The sequence below is a fragment of the Erinaceus europaeus genome, chromosome 6, assembly GCF_950295315.1.
Source record: "Erinaceus europaeus chromosome 6, mEriEur2.1, whole genome shotgun sequence".
Lineage (NCBI taxonomy): Eukaryota > Metazoa > Chordata > Mammalia > Eulipotyphla > Erinaceidae > Erinaceus > Erinaceus europaeus.
This window is the reverse complement of record NC_080167.1, coordinates 29,836,933-29,856,927: the sequence shown is the minus strand read 5'-3', so window position 1 is coordinate 29,856,927 and position 19,995 is coordinate 29,836,933. Positions and strand designations below refer to the sequence as shown.

General features: G+C 38.0%; 1 protein-coding gene across 1 annotated transcript in view; it reads right to left on the bottom strand.

Moving 5' to 3' along the window:
* The window catches only part of PCNX2 (pecanex 2), a 345,728-nt gene that overhangs the window by 76,872 nt on the left and 248,861 nt on the right, over nt 1-19,995 (bottom strand). The window contains exon 25 of the mRNA XM_007522914.3: nt 13,468-13,683. Within this exon, the coding sequence (XP_007522976.2) occupies nt 13,468-13,683 (216 nt within the window). The remainder of the gene's footprint in view (nt 1-13,467; nt 13,684-19,995) is intronic.

Genomic DNA, 19,995 nt, shown 5'->3' with positions numbered 1-19,995 from the left:
GTGAAAGGATGGAAAACTATCATACAGGCTAATGGACCACAAAAAAGCCAGGAACGGAATCTCCCCAACAACATTCTCATCTCAGACATGATAGATTTTTAATTAAATAAAGTAAGAAAAGATAGGCAAGGACATTACATAATGATTAGAGGATCAATCAGCCAAGAAGACGTGAAAATTATTAACATCTATGCACCCAATGAGGGAGCAACTAAATACATAAAGCACTTACTGAAAGAATTTCAAAAATACATCAATAGTAATACAATAATAGTGGGAGACTTCAATACCCCACTCTCACACTTAGACAGGTCAACAAAGCAGAGAACCAACAAAGATACAAGAGAATTGAATGAAGAGCTTGACAGACTAGACCTCTTGGACATTTTCAGAGTCCTTCACCTCAAAAAAGTGGAATACACCTTCTTTTCAAATCCACATAACACATACTCAAGGATAGACCACGTGTTAGGCCACAAAGACAGCATCAATAAATTCAAGAACATCGAAATCATCCCAAGTATCCTCTCAGACCACAGTGGAGTAAAACTAACATTTAACAACAAACAGAAAATTATTAAAAGTCACAGAATTTGGAAACTAAACAACATACTCCTTAAGAACTGCTGGGTCAGAGATTCACTCAAGCAGGAAATTCAAATGTTCCTGGAAACAAATGAAAATGAAGACACAACCTATCAAAATATTTGGGACACAGCTAAAGCAGTACTGAGAGGGAAACTTATAGCCATACAATCACATATTAAACACCAAGAAGAAGCCCAAATGAACGACCTTACTACACACCTCAAGGACTTAGAGGAAGAGGAACAAAGGAACCCTAAAGCAACCAGAAGGACAGAAATCACTAAAGTTAGAGCAGAAATAAACAACATCGAAAATAAAAGAACCATACAAAAGATCAATGAAGCCAAATCTTGGTTCTTTGAAAAATTAAACAAAATGGACACCCCTAGCCAGACTCACCAAACAAACAAGAGAGAAGACTCAAATTAATAGAATTGTAAACGATGCAGGAGATATCACAACTGACACCACAGAAATCCAGAGAATCCTGTGAAAATTCTATGAAGAACTATATGCCACCAAGCTAGAGAATCTGGAAGAAATGGAACAATTCCTAGAAGCATATGCCCTTCCAAAACTGAACCAAAAAGAACTACAACATCTAAAGGCACCAATCACAGACAAAGAAATTGAAACCGTTATTAAGAATCTCCCCAACAACGAAAGTCCTGGACCAGATGGCTTCACAAACGAATTCTACAAAACTTTCAGGAAACAGTTAATACCCATACTTTTTAAGCTATTCCATAAGATTGAAGAAACAGGAATACTCCCTTCCACCTTTTATGAAGCCAACATCACCCTGATACCAAAAGCTGATAGGGACAGAACAAAAAAGGAAAACTACAGACCAGTATCTCTGATGAACATAGATGCCAAAATATTAAACAAGATCTTGGCCAACCGGATACAGCAACATATCAAAAAGATTGTTCATCATGACCAAATGGGTTTCATCCCAGGAATGCAAGGCTGGTTCAACATCTATAAGTCAATCAATGTCATTCCCCACATCAACAAAAGCAAAGCCAAAAACCACATGATTATCTCAATAGATGCAGAGAAAGCCTTTGACAAAATGCAACACCCATTCATGCTCAAAACTCTACAAAAAATGGGAATAGATGGGAAATTCCTCAAGATATTGGAGTCTATATATAGCAAACCTACAGCCAACATCATACTCAATGGACAGAAGCTAAAAGCATTCCCCCTCAGATCGGGGACTAGACAGGGCTGTCCATTGTCACTGTTACTCTTCAACATAGTATTGGAAGTTCTTGCCATAGCAATCAGGCAAGAGAAAGAAATCAAAGGAATACTGATTGGAAGGGAAGAAGTCAAGCTCTCACTATTTGCAGATGATATGATAGTATACATAGAAAAACCTAAAGAATCCAGCAGAAAACTACAGGAAGTTATTAGGCAATATAGTAAGGTGTCAGGCAACAAAATCAATGTACAAAAATCAGTGGCATTGCTTTATGCAAACACTAAATCTGAAGAAGAAGACATCCAGAAATCACTCACCGTTTCTGTTTCAGCAAAATCGATCAAATACCTAGGAATAAAGTTGACCAAAGAAGTGAAAGACTTGTATACCGAAAACTATGAGTCCCTACTCAAGGAAATAGAAACTGATACCAAGAAATGGAAAGATATCCCATGCTCATGGATTGGAAGAATAAATATCATCAAAATGAATATTCTCCCCAGAGCCAATACAAATTTAATGCAATACCCATCAAAGTTCCACCAAGCTTCTTTAAGAGAATAGAACAAAAACTACAAATATTTATCTGGAACCTGAAAACACCTAGAATTGCCAAAACCATCTTAAGTAAAAGAAACAGAAATGGAGGCATCACACTCACAGACCTTAAACTATATTATAAAGCCATCATCATCAAAACAGCATGGTAGTGGAACAAAAATAGGCACACAGACCAGTGGAACAGAACTGAAAGCCCAGAAATAAATCCCCACACCTATGGACATCTAATCTTTGATAAGGGGGCCCAAAGGATTAAATGGAAAAAGGAGGCTCTCTTTAATAAATGGTGCTGGGAAAACTGGGTTGAAACATGCAGAAGAAAGAAATTGAACCACTTTATCTCACCAGAAACAAAAATCAACTCCAAATGGATCAAAGACCTAGATGTCAGACCAGAAACAATCAAACACCTAGAGGAAAACATTGGTAAAACAGTTTCCCACCTACACCTCAAGGACATCTTTGATGAATCAAACCCAATTGCAAGGAAGACTAAAGCAGAAGGAAACCAATGGGACTATATCAAATTGAAAAGCTTCTGCACAGCCAAAGAAACTATTAAACAAACAAAGAGACCCCTCACAGAATGGGAGAAGATCTTCACATGCCAGACATCAGACAAGAAACTAATCACCAAATATATATAAAGAGCTTAGCAAACATAGCACCAAAAAAGCAAATGACCCCATCCAAAAATGGGCAGAGGACATGAACAAAATATTCACTACAGAGGAGATCCAAAAGGCTAACAAACATATGAAAAACTGCTCTAGGTCACTGATTGTCAGAGAAATGCAAATTAAGACAACACTAAGATACCACCTCACTCCTGTAAGAATGGCATACATCAAAAAGGACAGCAGCGACAAATGCTGGAGAGGTTGTGGGGACAGAGGAACCCTTTTACATTGCTGGTGGGAATGTAAATTGGTACAGCCTCTGTGGAGAGCAGTCTGGGAAACTCTCAGAAGGCTAGACATGGACCTTCCATATGATCCAGTAATTCCTCTCCTGTGGTTATACCCCAAGGAATCCATAACACCCAACCAAAAAGAGGTGTGTACTCCTATGTTCATAGCAGCACAATTCATAATAGCTAAAACCTGGAAGCAACCCAGGTGCCCAACAACAGATGAGTGGCTGAGAAAGCTGTGGTATATATACACAATGGAATACTATGCAGCTATCAAGAACAATGAACCCACCTTCTCTGACCCATCTTGGACAGAGCTAGAAGGAATTATGTTAAGTGAGTTAAGTCAGAAAGATAAAGATGAGTATGGGATGATCCCACTCATCAACTTAAGTTGAGGAAGAAGATCTGAAAGGGAAACTAAAAGCAGGACCTGACCAAATTGTAAGTAGGGCACCAAAGTAAAAACCCTGTGGTGAGTCGTAGACATGCAGCTTCCTGGGTCAATAGGGGGTGGGAGTGGGTGGGAGGGAGGGGTCACAGTCTTTTGGTGGTGGGAATGGTGTTTATGTATACTCCTAGTAAAATGTAGTCATATAAATCACTAGTTAATTAATATGAGAGGGGGGAAAATTAATTGTATGTCTCAAAATTTTTCAAAACACAAACTGAATATTTTTAATATATAGGCTGTGTAATTGATATGCAGACTCTCTCAAAAGCCTAGACCAAGTAGATCAGAAGCAAGATACTGGGTACTGTACAGCAAACCCTAACAAAAGGACTTTTCAAAGTTAACCCAATTACCAAATAATGTGATGATAACATTAACTATCGATTGTCTTTTTGAACCCTAAGACAGCAGGAACCTCACATCTCCACTATAGAGCCTCTACTTACTCCAGTCCTGGAACCCTTGGATAGGACCCACTTTCCCGTATGCCTCTCCCAATCCATATCAAATAATATTGCATCTGCCGATCAGAACCTAACCAACGCAACAATGGCCACCTCAGCATGCTTCACTTCAGACTGTGTCCAGAGACTTCACATGTGGAATGACAACCCTTCAGCTTCATTACTCAGATGTGACCTTTCCTTTCATAGTATACTCTAATTCCATCTCAGGTGGTTCACTTTCTAACAAAGTCCCAAAACCTAGATATACACCCGTTTCTGTGAGAGAGAGCATATGTTCACACGTATCCGTTAACTACTGCAAATATATACCTGAAAGCAGAAGTACACTAGAGTTTGCAGTGAGTACCCCCCTAACACTTCCTCTCCACTATTATAAGCTTTGGGTCCATGATTGCTCAACAATTTGTTTGGCTTCGTATGTTAACTCTCTTTTTAGTCACCAGGTTCCAGATGTCATCAGGATGCCAGCCATGCTTCCCTGGACTGAAGACCCCACCAATGTGTCCTAGAGCTCAGCTTCCCCAGAGATCCACCCTACTAGGGAAAGAGAGAGGCAGACTGGGAGTATGGACTGACCAGTCAACGACCATGTTCAGCGGGGAAGCAATTACAGAAGTCAGACTTTCTACCTTCTTCAACCCACAACGACCCTGGGTCCATGCTCCCAGAGGGATAGAGAATGGAAAGCTATCAGGGGAGGGGGTGGGATATGGAGATTGGGTGGTGGGAATTGTATGGAGTTGTACCCCTCCTACCCTATGGTTTTGTTAATTAATTCTTTCTTAAATAAAAAGAAAAAAAAATAACATACTTCCCACCATTTCATCTTGGAATTCAGCATCCAGAGGAGTGTTTCTTTCTAAACTTTCACCCCAACCCAGACGAGTTCATCCTCCACTTAACCTCAAAAGCTCATTTTCATGACCACAACTCTAAATTCTTATCTGAAAAACCTGTTTTCTTGCTATAAATTTCACTTTCCAATACCATAACCTTTGCTAACCATCTTCTTCCTTTCTAACTCATTTTTCTTCAATATTTCTAATCAAAAGTCATACCCTTTCAATATCCAGGAAGTTCTACCCCCGTTTTCCATTTCTTTCAGTTTTACTTGCTTCCTGCCTCACCCTAAATTTCATAACCTAACATTATAATAATTATCCCACCATTGCAAACATTGTCTATTCTTTTGTCCTTGTCTTCATCATACTCATTTGGCTCAATTCCACCTCTGATTAGATGCAGGTCTTCCCTTTCATCCATGAAACAGAGTGTGATTTAGAGAAAACATGAGAAATATAGTAGACCTTCCTATACAAGTGTGATTGCTCAGCTCTTCATGTTGCCCAAGTATATTTCCCCACTTCATTCATTTATTCATTCTCAAACCCATCTACTACCAGAATCTGCAATAAGCTCTCCTTTGTCTCTTATTATTTCCTATGAATTACCACAAATTCCATCCTACCAGCTTTTCGGATTCCATCAGTTGCTATCAGAGCTAATTATTTTTTTTCCTTTGTCTATAAGCTCCACACTCACATACTTTTTGTTTTTTATTGTGATAGTGCTTCTGACATACAATCCTATAACCAAATGACAGTCAAATGCTTAAGCATGTCAATCTTCCACATAGTGGCAATGTATTGGCAGGAGTCTAGCAGTTGCTCAAAGTACCACCTTGACACTGGCTTGACATACATATAAACCTTCCATACAATAATTTACTTCATACAAGCTTGATTTTGAAACCCAATAGCAAACATGGGATATATGTACTCCTTGGGAAGAAATTATATTCAAATTTCAGCAGAAAGAAATGCAGCCTTCCTCAAAGTAAATCATATGGTAGAAGTAGATAAGATCTCCTGAACTGATACACTGTCAGAGCTGGAAGGAAACTTAGAAATATCATGGATACTTTGCAAAAGAAATAGAAGCTCTGATAGACCAAGTCACCTGTGTCTTTCTGCTAACTATCCTGACAAAAAAGTGGTTTTTTAAATTTATTTTTCAGAAATAAAAAATGATATGGAACTTTAAAAAAATTCTGAAGTACTCAAGGGCATTATATTCCAGTTACTGCATTTTAATAAGCTAAACAAATATTATGGAACAAAGTTCACACTATGTCCCAAAAGAAGGAATGAAATAGATCAGGTGGGAAAGGATTTTCTGGTTAAGTGACAATCTTGTCAGCTTTCTTTGCTTGGGCACTCATTAATCACAAGCCTTAGGAAAAGTACTCATTTACATGAGTGAACTCTTCCTCCATTACTAAATGTGGAGAGACAATTTGATTGTGTCTATCCTAAGCATAGATATCACCCTCTACCCTCTCTTCCTAGCTCAGAACTCATATGTATCTTTTGATATTTTCAAACAATATTTTATTTTTAAATTTAAATTATTTTAGCTTTCTTTTATTTGATAGGATAGAGATCAGGGGGAGATAAGAAGAAAAACACCTGAGGGGCCGGGTGGTGGCACACCTGGTTGAGCACACACGTTACAAAGCGCAAGGACCCAGGTCAGAGTCTCTGGTCCCCATCTGCAGGGGGAAAGCTTCACAAGTGGTGACGCAGTACCGCAGGTGTCTCTCTGTATTTCTTCCTCTCTACTCCCCCTTCCCCTCTTAATTTCTGGCTGTCTCTATCCAGTAGATGAAGATAATAATAATAATTTTAAAAAGAAGACACCTGTAGCACTGTTTAACTGCTCATGAAGTCTTTCACATGCAGATATGGACCAGGGGATTGAATCCTGATCCTTGCACATAGCAACTTATGCACTTAATCAAGTGCATGACCTCCCAGACCTCAAGCAATATTTTCAAGTTGCTTCTATTCATTTACTGTTGGTACTATGACTCTTCATTCATATTTCTCATGTTAGAAACTAAGCAACCCATCAGCTTAGGGAGATGCAAGAAACTAAGCAAAACATTAGTTTAGGCAGATGCAAGTACTAGGGAATAGAGTGATCTTCCATTATCCAAGAACCAATTGGGTCTACTTGTGTACAAAATAAACATCAACTGTCAGTTACTAATACCTGGAATTAAAATACTATGTCAACTGGCATGACTGTAATTTGAGTATCTGATTTATGAATATTGAAGAAAGGTGGGGATCATCTCTCACTATAGAAACTGAAAAGAAAAATGCTTTCTATTCTACTCCACTTTGCAACTACAGCACACATATATGGTCTCAGCTTTACTCATCAAATCCATCCACACCAGCTATTGATTAATGAGCTGGTGACCCAAAGAAACAGAATTTATGTGGAATGCATTTTTGAAGGAGGTGGTGCAGGTTAGTTGTTATGCAGTTTCTGAAGGTGCCAGTGGGTACAACATATGGGCCCACGTATCAGGGATATGAGGACAATGCTATCGTCTTTCAACTGAGATATGGCCACTGTAATTTTAGACAAGGTACTTGCCTTATAGACTCGAAATATGGCTTCTTCAGTCTCCTCAGAAAGTTTGTACCCTGTGTGATTTTATCTTCCAGTAAACCCATCTCTCAGTTAAGTTAGTTGGCTGATTTCTATTGCTTGTAACTAAGACTTTCTATTAACAAATGCATTGCTTTCAGCTAGAGAGAAAGAGATATATAGATATTCTTATTATCTGGCTTGGAGGAATTTGCCTTTTTCTAGAATATATATTTCTTGAGAAAGATTCAGTATATGTTGGAAACAACTGTGTTTCCAGTGATGATTTCTGTAAGCTTCAGCAGGGAAAACCATCATACCAATATTTATGGCCCCGGGCTGTGCTAAATTTTATTAAATTTGACCAAAATAAATTCTGATATGTGGGGAAATAAGGAATGGGGGAGGGTTAATGTGAAAGACATTGTTTAGAAAAATATCCAAGGAAGGATATTCCCTGGAGATACTACACAGAAATATAAGACAGAACATTCATTTTAGGTCAGCTGGTTACTTATTGCAATGAAAGAATAATTCCTGCTTTTCCAAGCAGAACAATGAAAATGTATAAAAACAGCATTCTCTCTTTACATGTTGTTGTATTAAAATTTGCCAAAAATTTGTTGATTATCTTTGCGTCAGTATTAATCAAGGGTATAGGTCTATTGTTCTCTTTATTAGTATAGTTTTTTCCTGCCTTAGGGATCATGATGATATTACCCTTGTGAAATGAATTGTGAAGAGTTTGAGCAGGATGAATATTAGTTCTCCATTGAATATCCTATAGAATTCAGCTGTCTGGGCTTGGAATTATTTTCCTGGGGAAAACCTTTGATTACTGTTTTATTCTTCTGGACTAATAATTGGCCTGTTCTATTTCCTTTTGGGTCAGGGTTTAGCAAGTGGTACAACTCCAAGAAAACATCCATTTCATCTATACTGTCTAGTTTGTTTGCATAGAAAAGTTCATAATATTTTCACATAATCCTTCGTAACTCTGTATCATTAGTTGAAATTTCACCTCTCTTGTCATAGGTTTTTCTCTCCTCTCTCTCTCCCCTCCCCCTCCCCACCCTGCTCTCTGGACTTATTTATCCATTCAAAGAACTAGTTCTTGGTTTCACTGATCTTTTAAATCATTCCTTTGCTTTTTATCCATCAACTTCTATTCTTATTTTGATTACATCTCATATGTTGATATTTGGGTCATTTCATTGTTCTTTTTCTAGTTGCTTCAGGTGTAGTGTTACATAGTTTAATTTAGGTCTTTCCTTTTCATTAATGTGAGCTGCTTTCGCTGCATCTCTAGGGTCTGGTAGCTAGTCTCATTTTCATTTTTCTATAGATCATTTTTAATGTCTCTTTTTACTTCTTCAATAACCCAGGTGCTATCAGAAGTGTGTTATTTAGTATCCAACTTTTAGGGATATTTCTTTTTGTCTTTTTTTTGTAGTGGATTTCTAGCTTTATACTATCATGATAACCATCATACAGACCCTACATGGCATTTCCACAATTATCATCACCATTAACAGGGAAACACTAAAAGATTTCCCTGTAAAAAATACGAATTAGACAAGTATACCCAGTTTTACCATTATTATTTAAATAGCGAGCCTGAGAAAAGAGGTGAACAGCCTTCACAATGAAAACTAAAAGACAGTGATAAAGGAAATAGAAGACACAAAGAAATGAAATAATACAACTTTCTCATAGATTGGAAGAATAAATATTATTAAATTGATCTTTTTTGTCACTAGGGTTATTACTGGGGCTTGGTGCCTGCACTATGAATCCACAGCTCCCTGTGACCTTCTATTTTTCTTTTATGTTTTTATAATTCTACAGGATAGAATGAAATTGAGAGGGGGAGGGAGATTGAGAGGAGGGAGAGAGAAAGATAGACACCTGCAGAACTGCTTCATCATTTGTGAAGCTTCCCTTTTTGGGGAGGAGGGTTTGAATGCCTGGCCACTAAATTGATCATCTTATCAAAAGCAGTCTATGAATTCAAATTAATATTTATCAAAATATGAGTAATATTTTAAAGAAATTGAACAGCTTAACAAAAAAATGTATGTGGAACCACAAAATCCCCCAAAAATAGCTCAACATTCTTAAGAGAAAGAGGGAGAATGGAAATATCAAACTTCTCAACTTTAGCTTATGTTACAAAGCAATATTATTTAAAGCAGTGTGATACTGGAACAAAAATTGACACTCAGACCAACTGAACAGGATAGAGAACCCAGAAGTAATCCCTTACACATATTGATACCCAATATATGATAAAGTTACCAGAGCCATTAATGGGGAAAAGAAGGCCCAGAAGGCCTCTTCAATACATGGTGGTGGAAACTGAACAGTTGAATGTAAAATAAATAAATAAATAAAACACTACTTAACACAGACACCAAAAAATAACTTTTAAGTTATTTTTAATAAATTTTAAGTTAAAAATAACTCTCTCCATTTCTCTCTGTCCTATCCAACAATGATGATAACAATAGTAACTAAAAAAAAAACACAAACAAACAAACAGAAAAAAACAAGGGTAACAAAAGGGAATAAATAAATATAAAAAATAAATAAAGTTTTAAAAAAGAAAGAATAAAAAACACTACAAAAAAAAGAATAAAACCCATTTTGGGGCCTGAATATCAAAGATGTATTTGGAGATTCAATCTCATGGGTTTTGTGAAAGCAAAACACAATTAGATATATGGAACTACATCAAATTAAAAACCTACTACACACTGAAAAAAAATTCCACAAAGATAAACAGGCAGCAACTGGGAGACGATATTTACACATCACATACTTGACAAAGGATTAATATCAAACATCTATAAGTAAATCATATTAACAACAATGAAAGTAACACCTTAGACAGACAAAAGATCTAAATAGACTGTTTTCTAAAGAAAATATGCTTATGTCCTACAGATAATATGAAAAAAGTCCCACTTCACTTATCATTAATTTGCATTAGAGAAATGCAAATTAAGATTACAATGATAATAAGTGTGAAATAATGAAATTTTGCTCTTGATTCAACAGTATCCTTTTGTCACCACAGTTTTATATGAGCTGGACAGTTGAATGTAAAATAAATAAATAAATAAAATAAACACTACTTAACACAGACACCAAAAAATAACTTAAAATATATAGAAAACATATAGAAGAAAACATCAAAAGAATAAAACCACAGGGAGTCTAGCTCCCACAGACCTTTTTGGCACGGACAGTGATCCCTTCCTCCCAATCTACCTAAAAGTCACATCTGGTTAATTTTTGCTTGCTTATTATCACAAGAGCTGTGCCCTTGTCATTTCTTTCTTTTTTTTCCTCCAGGGTTATTGCTGGACTCCGTGCCTGCACCATGAATCCACCGCTCCTGGAGGCCACCCCCCCCCCTTTTTGTTGTCCTTGTTGTTGTAGCCTCGTTGTGGTTATTATTATTGCCATTGTTGATGTTGTTCGTTGTTGGATAGGACAGAGAGAAATGGAGAGAGGAGGGGAAGACAGAGAGGGGGAGAGAAAGATAGACACCTGCAAACCTGCTTCACCGCCTGTGAAGCGACTCCTGTGCAGGTGGGGAGCCAGGGGCTCCAACCGGGATCCTTAGGCCGGTCCTTGCGCTCTGCACCACATGTGCTTAACCCACTGTGCCACCGCCCGACCCCAGCCCTTGTCATTTCTATCTGTGACCTCCCGTCTGCCAAAGCTGATGCAGACTATGATATAATTCCAGTGCTCTTACTCTGGGGCCACATGGCACCTGATGTGCAATATTGCTGGGTAGTCATTGCTCCTTGTGGCTTGTCTGCTCAATGAGGTTCTTCTTAAAGTAAATACCTTCATTTCTGTACTCCTAGCAGTGAGTCAAAAACTTGACATGTAACTAGTACTGAATAAAGCCCCTCCCACACACTAAATATTATGACTAATATGCCCTATTAGCTACTGCATATATTAATTGAATGAAACAAGGACATTTTAAATTGAAATTTTAAACTTAAAAGGGCATTTAAGTTTACCCAAAATGAAACTCTCAATTGTATTTTCTTTTTATTTAGACTTCCCAGTTTTAGTAAATGCACCTCTGTGTACTTGGGGCCTTCAACTTAGAAAGCCTGGTTCATGTAGAACATCCTCCTTTGTTGACTCCTAACACTCACAGGTGCTCTTTACATGCCCCAGTATTCAGGTCTCCTGCATCATTGTCTCATGCTTAGAGGCTACAAGGCATTTTTAGATGGTCTGTTTCTGCTTTTGTTCACTTCTAGGACATTCTCCACATAGATAGTAGAACAATCTCTCAAAGTATAAATTAGGTCAGTTATTCCTTTATTCAAAATCCACATTTGGTTTCCCATTATGCTCAGAATAGAAGCCAACCCCTTCACCCCATGTGACCCCCACCTCACATATGGTCTGGCAGAGTTAACTTTAGTCTTATTAGTATTTCAGGATACTGAAATAAATTCTCCAGAGTTGTTTATATCCCAGACATTTAGACTTTACCAGTCCTGGACTAGAACATTTTTCTTTTTCTCCTCCTCTAAAAGCTTTCTCTGATAATGACACCAAATGTCACACCTCCATACCCTCTGTAGTAATTAGGTATATAACTTGATTTACTTCCTTTACAGTGATTTTCCCAACCTGTATTTAGTTTATTTGCTTATTTTCTGCAGCTCCCACTGAAGGCAACCATTAATATAAGACTTGTTGTGATTACATGTTCACTGCATCTGTAGTATCAAAACTCTGCCACATATGGAGGAATTATTAGAACAAACATAATTAGTGAAGGGACAAAATGACAATACAAATGAATGGAAGGTGAGTACATCCATTGTGCGAATCTCTTTCTGATCTATGAAAGAACAAGATCACAACTTCAAGATTCAGGCCCACTTATTTACGATAAATTAGTGAGCATTCATGTAGTACCTTCAAATTCATGAGCACAGTTTTACAAGGCATCCATTCTTATCACTTTATAAATAAAAGGAAAACATCAGAGGGGCCAAATGATAGCACACTTGTTGAGCACACATGCCATCATGTGCAAGGTTCAACGTGCTGCTCCCCAACTGCAGGGGGGAAGCTTCATGAGTGGTGAAGCAATGCTGGCTTCCATTAGTTGTATAAGCACTAAGTTTTAGTGATAACCCTGGTGGCCTATAAATAGGTAAACAAATACATATATATTAAAAAGAAAAAACTCAGAGATACTGATTGTCCATAGATTACAGCACCTAGACTGGCAGTACCAGGCTGTGTTTTAGATCTGGCCAATTTCACATGGAGCCCACACATTTTCCACAGCCACCTGCTGATTAGGCTTTTCCCTGAAAGTTTAGTTTAGACCTGGTATTACAATACTTTCCACCATTATTATAATTATTTCACTTCATTTCACTTTGATAACTGAGGTTAATTTATATATGAATAAAGGCATTCATATATAGCAAGTTCACTTTTTAAAATTTGTTTATGTTTCTATTCTTTTTCTTTTTGGTATTATCTTTGTTTATTTGATAGAGACAGCCAGAAATTGAGAGGGTAGGGGTGATAGAGAGGGAGAGAGACAGAGAGACACCTGCAACAATGCTTTACCACTCATGAAGCTTTCTTCCTACAGGTGGAAACTGGGGCATTGTAACATGTACACTTAACCAGGTGTGCTGCCAGCAAGTTCTCTAATTCTCATTCTATACGATAGATATAGAAGAATTTCTTTTTAATAATGTCTTATTAAAATTTTAATAAATAAGTTTAAAAATCCCAACAGCTTATACAATAAAAGAATTATTACCTCGAAATTCTAATCCTCGAAGTTGAAATGTGACAAGGCCATTGCCAATTTCAATTAGATGAACAAAAGCATTGAGGTAATCTGAAGCCAAAATAAAGCAATCGCCAGAGCTGTAGTTACCCCATCGACCAAGAATCAAATCTCCACAAAGAGACTCTTGTAGGGCCCTTGTCAGGTGTTCATAAAAGATGGAATTGAGATTGTTGTCATCATTTCCTAAAGAGAGAGCAAGAAATATGAATGCTTATTTTCCATGTTCTGATTTATGAAACAGTGAGTTTCATTTGATTAAGGACAAATAAGACTTTCCAGATATTTTACCTATAGGGAGGGTAAATCTTTTTCCTCTATATTCTTTGTACTTAATACTCACATACATTAATTGATTGGATTTTTGTTTAAATGTAAATGACCAAGAAATTTTGAATATTAGCTGCAGTTTTTTTCAATAAGTTCAAATCAGATCTGCTATAGCACCACCAGCAAGTTTGTCATAACTTAGCTATCTTTGTTCTCATTCCTTCATACCCAAAACTGTCAATTTTACTCACTTCAAATAATTTTGTACCTTTCCACATTTTGTTCCAATTTCATTATCTTTGCCCTATTCCAGGCTACAATGTTTTTCAATTAGGTGAGGGCTGTCATACAACTCACCTATGCATTGTCCTTGGAACATGCTATGTAAATTACTCACTAACTACATCACAGCCAGGATGAAAATGTCTTTTCTTTGTTTTTTTTTAATATCATTATCTGCATTTTCAATAGAAGCACATACAAACTTAATGGTAATTTTTCCGGGTAATGGAATCAGAGGAAGCTTTTATAGTGTTATTTTTTCCATTTTTAACTGTTTTTGTTGTTGTTGTTCACAAAAGGAATTATTAGCAAATAATTTTAGGTTGAATAAGCTTGGGAAATAACTGATGATTTGAGTATCCCTTTTATCAATACATAGAAAAAAATGTGATTCTCTCAACAGGGCCAGGAAGTGGCCCTGCATGGGAGAGTTGCCATATCATCTAAGCTATTTAGACATATTTCCCTCCCTCCTTTCCTTCCTTCCTTTCTTAGACATATTTCCCTCCCTCCTTTTCTTCCTCCCTTCCTTCCTTCCTTCTTCCCTTCCTTCCTTCCTTCCTTCCTTCCTTCCTTCCTTCCTTCCTTCCTTCCTTCCTTCCTTTTTGCCTTCCTCCCTTCCTTCTTTCCTCCCTTCCCTCCAGTAAACTGGATTATGTGTTGAGGATTTACCAATGATGAAACCTTGTGGGGCAAATAAGGCACACCTGTCACCCAAATCTAGTTCTCCCACCCCCAGCCACCCATTTAAAATTCCTGTTCTAAAACCATGAGGCTTTACTTTGGATGATCAAGTGCAAGCAATCTAGGCCAACCGCCACATTTTAATGTAAAGTGACTTCTCCAGTGTCACATAGATTTCCATAGCACTTGACAGAGAGCAAAGGAGATCCAATTTTCATACCAGCACTTTTCTTTTTAGTGTGACTATGTAACTGGAGATTCCCCCACTATCCTAGTCTTCCTACAAGTGTCCACATCTCATCAAGCTGGCAGAAGTCTGATAAATTGTGAAGACTCATTAAGTCCACTTCCTAAATATACCTAGCATCCATTGTTGCCATTTCAAATCCCCAATTATCTCTTACCTACTTCCATTGCAATAAATTCCTACCTACTCTCTGATCAGTCATTATTCTGCTTGAAACATTTTCTGATAATGCCCTGCATGGACTCAGTTCCCTCTCTGACGCAACAAATTTTTGAGGTCTCTGAACAGTGCCAAATCATTAAAAAAACTAGGAAGGTATTAGGACTTTGGTGGTTTCTCTGTGGATATCATTTTGTTCCAAATGCCACCTTTCATGGAAAACAGGATGAAAATTTCAAACTGAAAAGATGAATGTCTCACCAACATTAACATTCAGTGCCACTATTTAAAACTTTCATCAGTTTCCCTCTTCCTTTTTTTTTCTCTTTATTTTTTTCTCTTTATCTCTCTCTCTCTTAGCAAGAAAAGACATCCAGAGAATGGAGTGTCAACCTTTTAGCCTCATCACTCAGGTGAGACCTTTCCTTAATTACATGTCAGGTGGTCCACTTCCTAACAAAGCCTCAAAACCTAGATATAGACCAGGTCTCGTGAGATAGAGCAGATGTACACATGTATCCATAAATTAGGGCAAAATATATCCATTAAGGCAAGAGTGCACATTAGTTTGCAGTGAGTCAATAAATGAAGCAAGCAAGTATAAAGACCTAAAAAGACACCTTAAAGTATCTAATGAAATAGTTTCTACTTTGACCTAGATACCCCCCTCACCAACTTCCTATTACACTTCCCTCAGTCACACCAAAGCTAACCATATCAAAGTAGGGACTACAAAAGCTGAATAAGGGCAAGAAACTGCCATACTTTAATGATGACTCTTTAGTCACTATCAGGCCACCCCATCACTGGGGTCCTAGTCAGGGCGTCCTGGTATTCCCACACAGACAGAATGAGCCTAGACCTTGAATAGATCCCTCTCTCCATTATCACTGGTCATCTCCATCAGGAACAACATAAAGGACCCCTTTGGGGGCTCCCATAGGACCTTGCCCTCAGTCTGGATCAACAATAGTAAAGAATGTTCCATCCTCCAAAGAGGGGTTGGATAATATACTCTACCTACCACCTGAAGAAGGTAGGTCCTGAAATTGGTGCAACTCAGAATGTTCCTACTGATGACCACAAGTTCGGACCTACAGGTATGTAGAGGTTACATAGGCTCCTATGCTGAATAGGAGCCCCAGATAAAATTGATGGGGTTTACAGTCAACAATATGTATACACCTTTTCCATATTTGGGAGCTACTCTCTTCCCTGCTCTAGCTTTCTAGCTCTTTTTCCAGCCATGACATCATCTCCCCAGACAACAACTTGGGTCCATATCAGATGTCAGGCTCAGGCAAAAACTAATAAAGTCATGGGCCCTTTGGAATATACCTAAAATAGACCCACTATTTCCAAAATGGAGACCGCAAATCTTCATCTGCAATATTCCAGCCTTTAGGTTAATGATTAATCAACAATTTGTATGGCTTTATATGTTAACTGTTTTTCAGCCACCAGGTTCCAGATGCTACCATGATGCCAAACGACTTCTTTGGGCAGATGATCCCACCAATGTGTCCTAGAGCTCTGCTTCCCCAGAGAAGCAATTACAGAAGCCAGACCTCCCACCTTCTGAACCCCATAATGACCTTGGGCCCATACTCACAGAGGGTTAAAGAATAAGAAAACTATCGGGGAGGAGGGGATGGGATATGGAGTTCTGGTAGTGGAATTGTGTGGAGTTGTACTCCTCTTATCCTATGATGTTTGTCAGTGTCTCCTTTTTATAAATAAAAATTAAAAAGAGAAAGAAAAAAAAAGAAAGAAAGTGAATGCAGAGCCATAAAATAAAAAATGGAAAACTCAATCTATGACCTTGGGAGAATTACAGCAGTTTCCACAGAAGAGGGTTGGGGGACTCAGAACTCTGGTGGTGGGTTTGGTATGGAATTTTACCTCTATTATCTTATAACTTTGTGAATCATTAATCACAATAAATTTTTAAAAGAAACATGGAACGGGATGGGGGTGGGCGGTGTTGCACAGGGTTAATCGCACATATAGGAAGCACAAGGACCTGCGCAAGGATTCAGGTTCAAGATCCGGGATCCCCACCTGCAGGGGGCTTCGCTTCATAAGCAGTGAAACAGGTCTGCAAGTGTCTTTCTCCCTCTTATCTCCCCCTCCGCTGTCAATTTCTCTTTGTCTTAACTAGTAAAAATAGAAAAGATAGCTACCAGGAGCAGTGGATTCAAGTGCAGACACCAAGCCCCAGTGATAAAACGGGGGGGGGGGGGGCAAGAATGGGGAAGTGATAAAACAATTTTATAAAGCTAAAATGAATTTCAAGGAATCTGACAAAGAAGGAAACTTAGAGATCATCTGGTCTCAGCTCTTCTTTTTTCCCGTCCTTTTATTTTACAGGTAAAAAAGCCTGAGGCCCAGAAACATTAAATGACTTTCTCAAGGTCTTACAACTACTTGGTAGCCTCTCGTTTCTCAGCTTGTACACTGCCTAGCTTTCTCTCCCTAAGCAAAAGCCATCTCTTCTCTGAATGTTTCTCAAAGATCCTGAGATATGGTGGATGTGCTAATCCCTTTAAGGTCCCACTTCAATGACTTATCAGTTTCTCAGTGCTTTCAAAACATAGGAAAGAAAGAGGAAAAAAAAACATAGGGAAGGATTCTAAACATGTAAGGAGCTCAGATAAGTTATTATTCACATGTATAAACTGTTAGGTTCTGAGAAAAGTCATATACTAAGTATATAAGGTCACGTGATAGGCATTATATAATTTCTCCCAACTTCAGTCTTTATCATCATATTGCATTAACTCTCATCTCACTATTTTTCTTTACATTTATATATTTATGGCATATTAGAGAGATAGAGCTTCACTTGGGATACAGAAGAGCAGAGACAGAGAGAGCAAACCATAGCACCATTCTAGAAACTGCAGATATAAGGACTGAAACAGGAACTTTAGGCATGCAAGTCCAATGCTCTACAAATTGAGCTATTTTCTTGTTCATCTGTACTCAATTCTTATACTCAGTGGCACTGACTTTCTTTCAGCTAAGTGGCTTCTATGCCTTGTTTCACATGAAAGTTTTAGGCATTGATCTTCCTGCTTTGTTCACTCTTCCCTTTCTGGCATAATAACACTACTTTTCTTGAAATTTCAGTGCAAAGACCACTTAAAAAAACCCTTACATAAAGGTTTCATTTATTGCTTTTAATTTACATTTATATGTAATTTATGTACAGTGAAATTTACCACTTTTGGTGTATAATTCTATTAAAAATGTATATATCCATGTAACCACCACTTAGCACACTTGATATCTATCCATTCTTGTACATAGTAATGGTTTATTCTGGTTCATAATTCAGTAGTATTCTTTCATATGTAACCACAGTAGTTTGTTTTCATTCATCAGTTGAAGGCCATTTGGGATTTTTTTTTCTGATCTTGTGATTATGAATACATCTATTAGAAATATTTATGGGAGCACTTGGCATGAAGCACAAGGACCGGCTTAAAGATCCCGGTTCCAGCCCCTGGCTCCCCACCTGCAAGGGACTCCCATCACAGGCAGTGAAGCAGGTCTGCAGGTGTCTACCTTTCTCTCCCCCTCTCTGTCTTCCCCTCCTCTCTCCATTTTTCTCTGTCTTATCCAACAATGATGACATAAACAACAACAACAATAACAACAACAATAAACAACAAGGACAACAAAAGGGAAAAAAATTATGAGAGTGGTCCGGGAGGTGGCGCAGTGGATAAGGCTTTGGGCTCTCAAGCATGAGGTCCCAAGTTCAGTCCCCGGCAGCACATGTACCAGAGTGATGTCTGGTTCTTTTTCTCTCTCTTATTATTTTTCATGAATAAATAAAATAAAACTTTTAAAAAAGAAGTATTTGTGAGCAAACATTTATGAGAATGTAAGTTGTCATCGTTCTTAAGCAAATACCTAAGAGTGGGTTATTGTTTTCCAAAGTGACTGTATCATTTTGCATTTCCTTAGTGGTGTTTAAGAGCTCTAGTACATCTTTCCCAGAACTTGGTATTGTCAACTTTTATTTTCTGGTATGATTTTAGCCAATCCAATTCAGTAGATACCCATTTATGAATCTTTCATGATGAAGGATGAAAACATATAAGGGACAATTTAGATGAACTGGGAAGTCCTCTTTGTCTGGGTCCAACTGGTAGAGAATATGTTAAGAAAATTTGGGAGAAAATTTTTCCATTGTGTTCATTCTGGGAATGTCTCTATTATGGAAAAATTATGGCTTTGACAGATCAGAGAAGTATAATATTTTTTTTAAATATTCTATTTTTCCCCCAGTCCTGAAACTTTAGGGTGGGGCACACTTTCCTGCATGCTTCTCTCAGTTCATATCAAATAATATTGCATCCGCCGATCACAACCTAATCAACGCAAGGAGTGCCACCTCAGCATGCTTCACTTCAGACTGTGTCCAGAGACTTCAGGTGTGGAATGAAAAACCTTCAGCTTCATCACTTGGGTGAGAACTTTCCTTTCATAGTATTCTCTAATTCCATTCTAGGTGGTTCACTTCCTAACAAAGTCTCAAAACCAGGTCCCTGATATAGACCAGGTCCCCTGAGATAGAGCATATGTTCACACGCATCCACAAACTAGGGCAAAATATATACCTGAAAGCAAAAGTACAGAATAGTCTGCAGTGAGTACCCCCCAACACTTCATCTGCACTATTCCAGCCTTTAGGTCCATGATTGTTCAACAATTTGTTGGGCTTTGTATGTTAACTCTCTTTTCAGCCACCAGGTCCCGGATGCCAGCATGATGCAGACCAGACTTCCCTGGACAGACGACCCCAACAGTGTGTCCTGGAGCTCCACTTGTCCAGAGCCCCACCC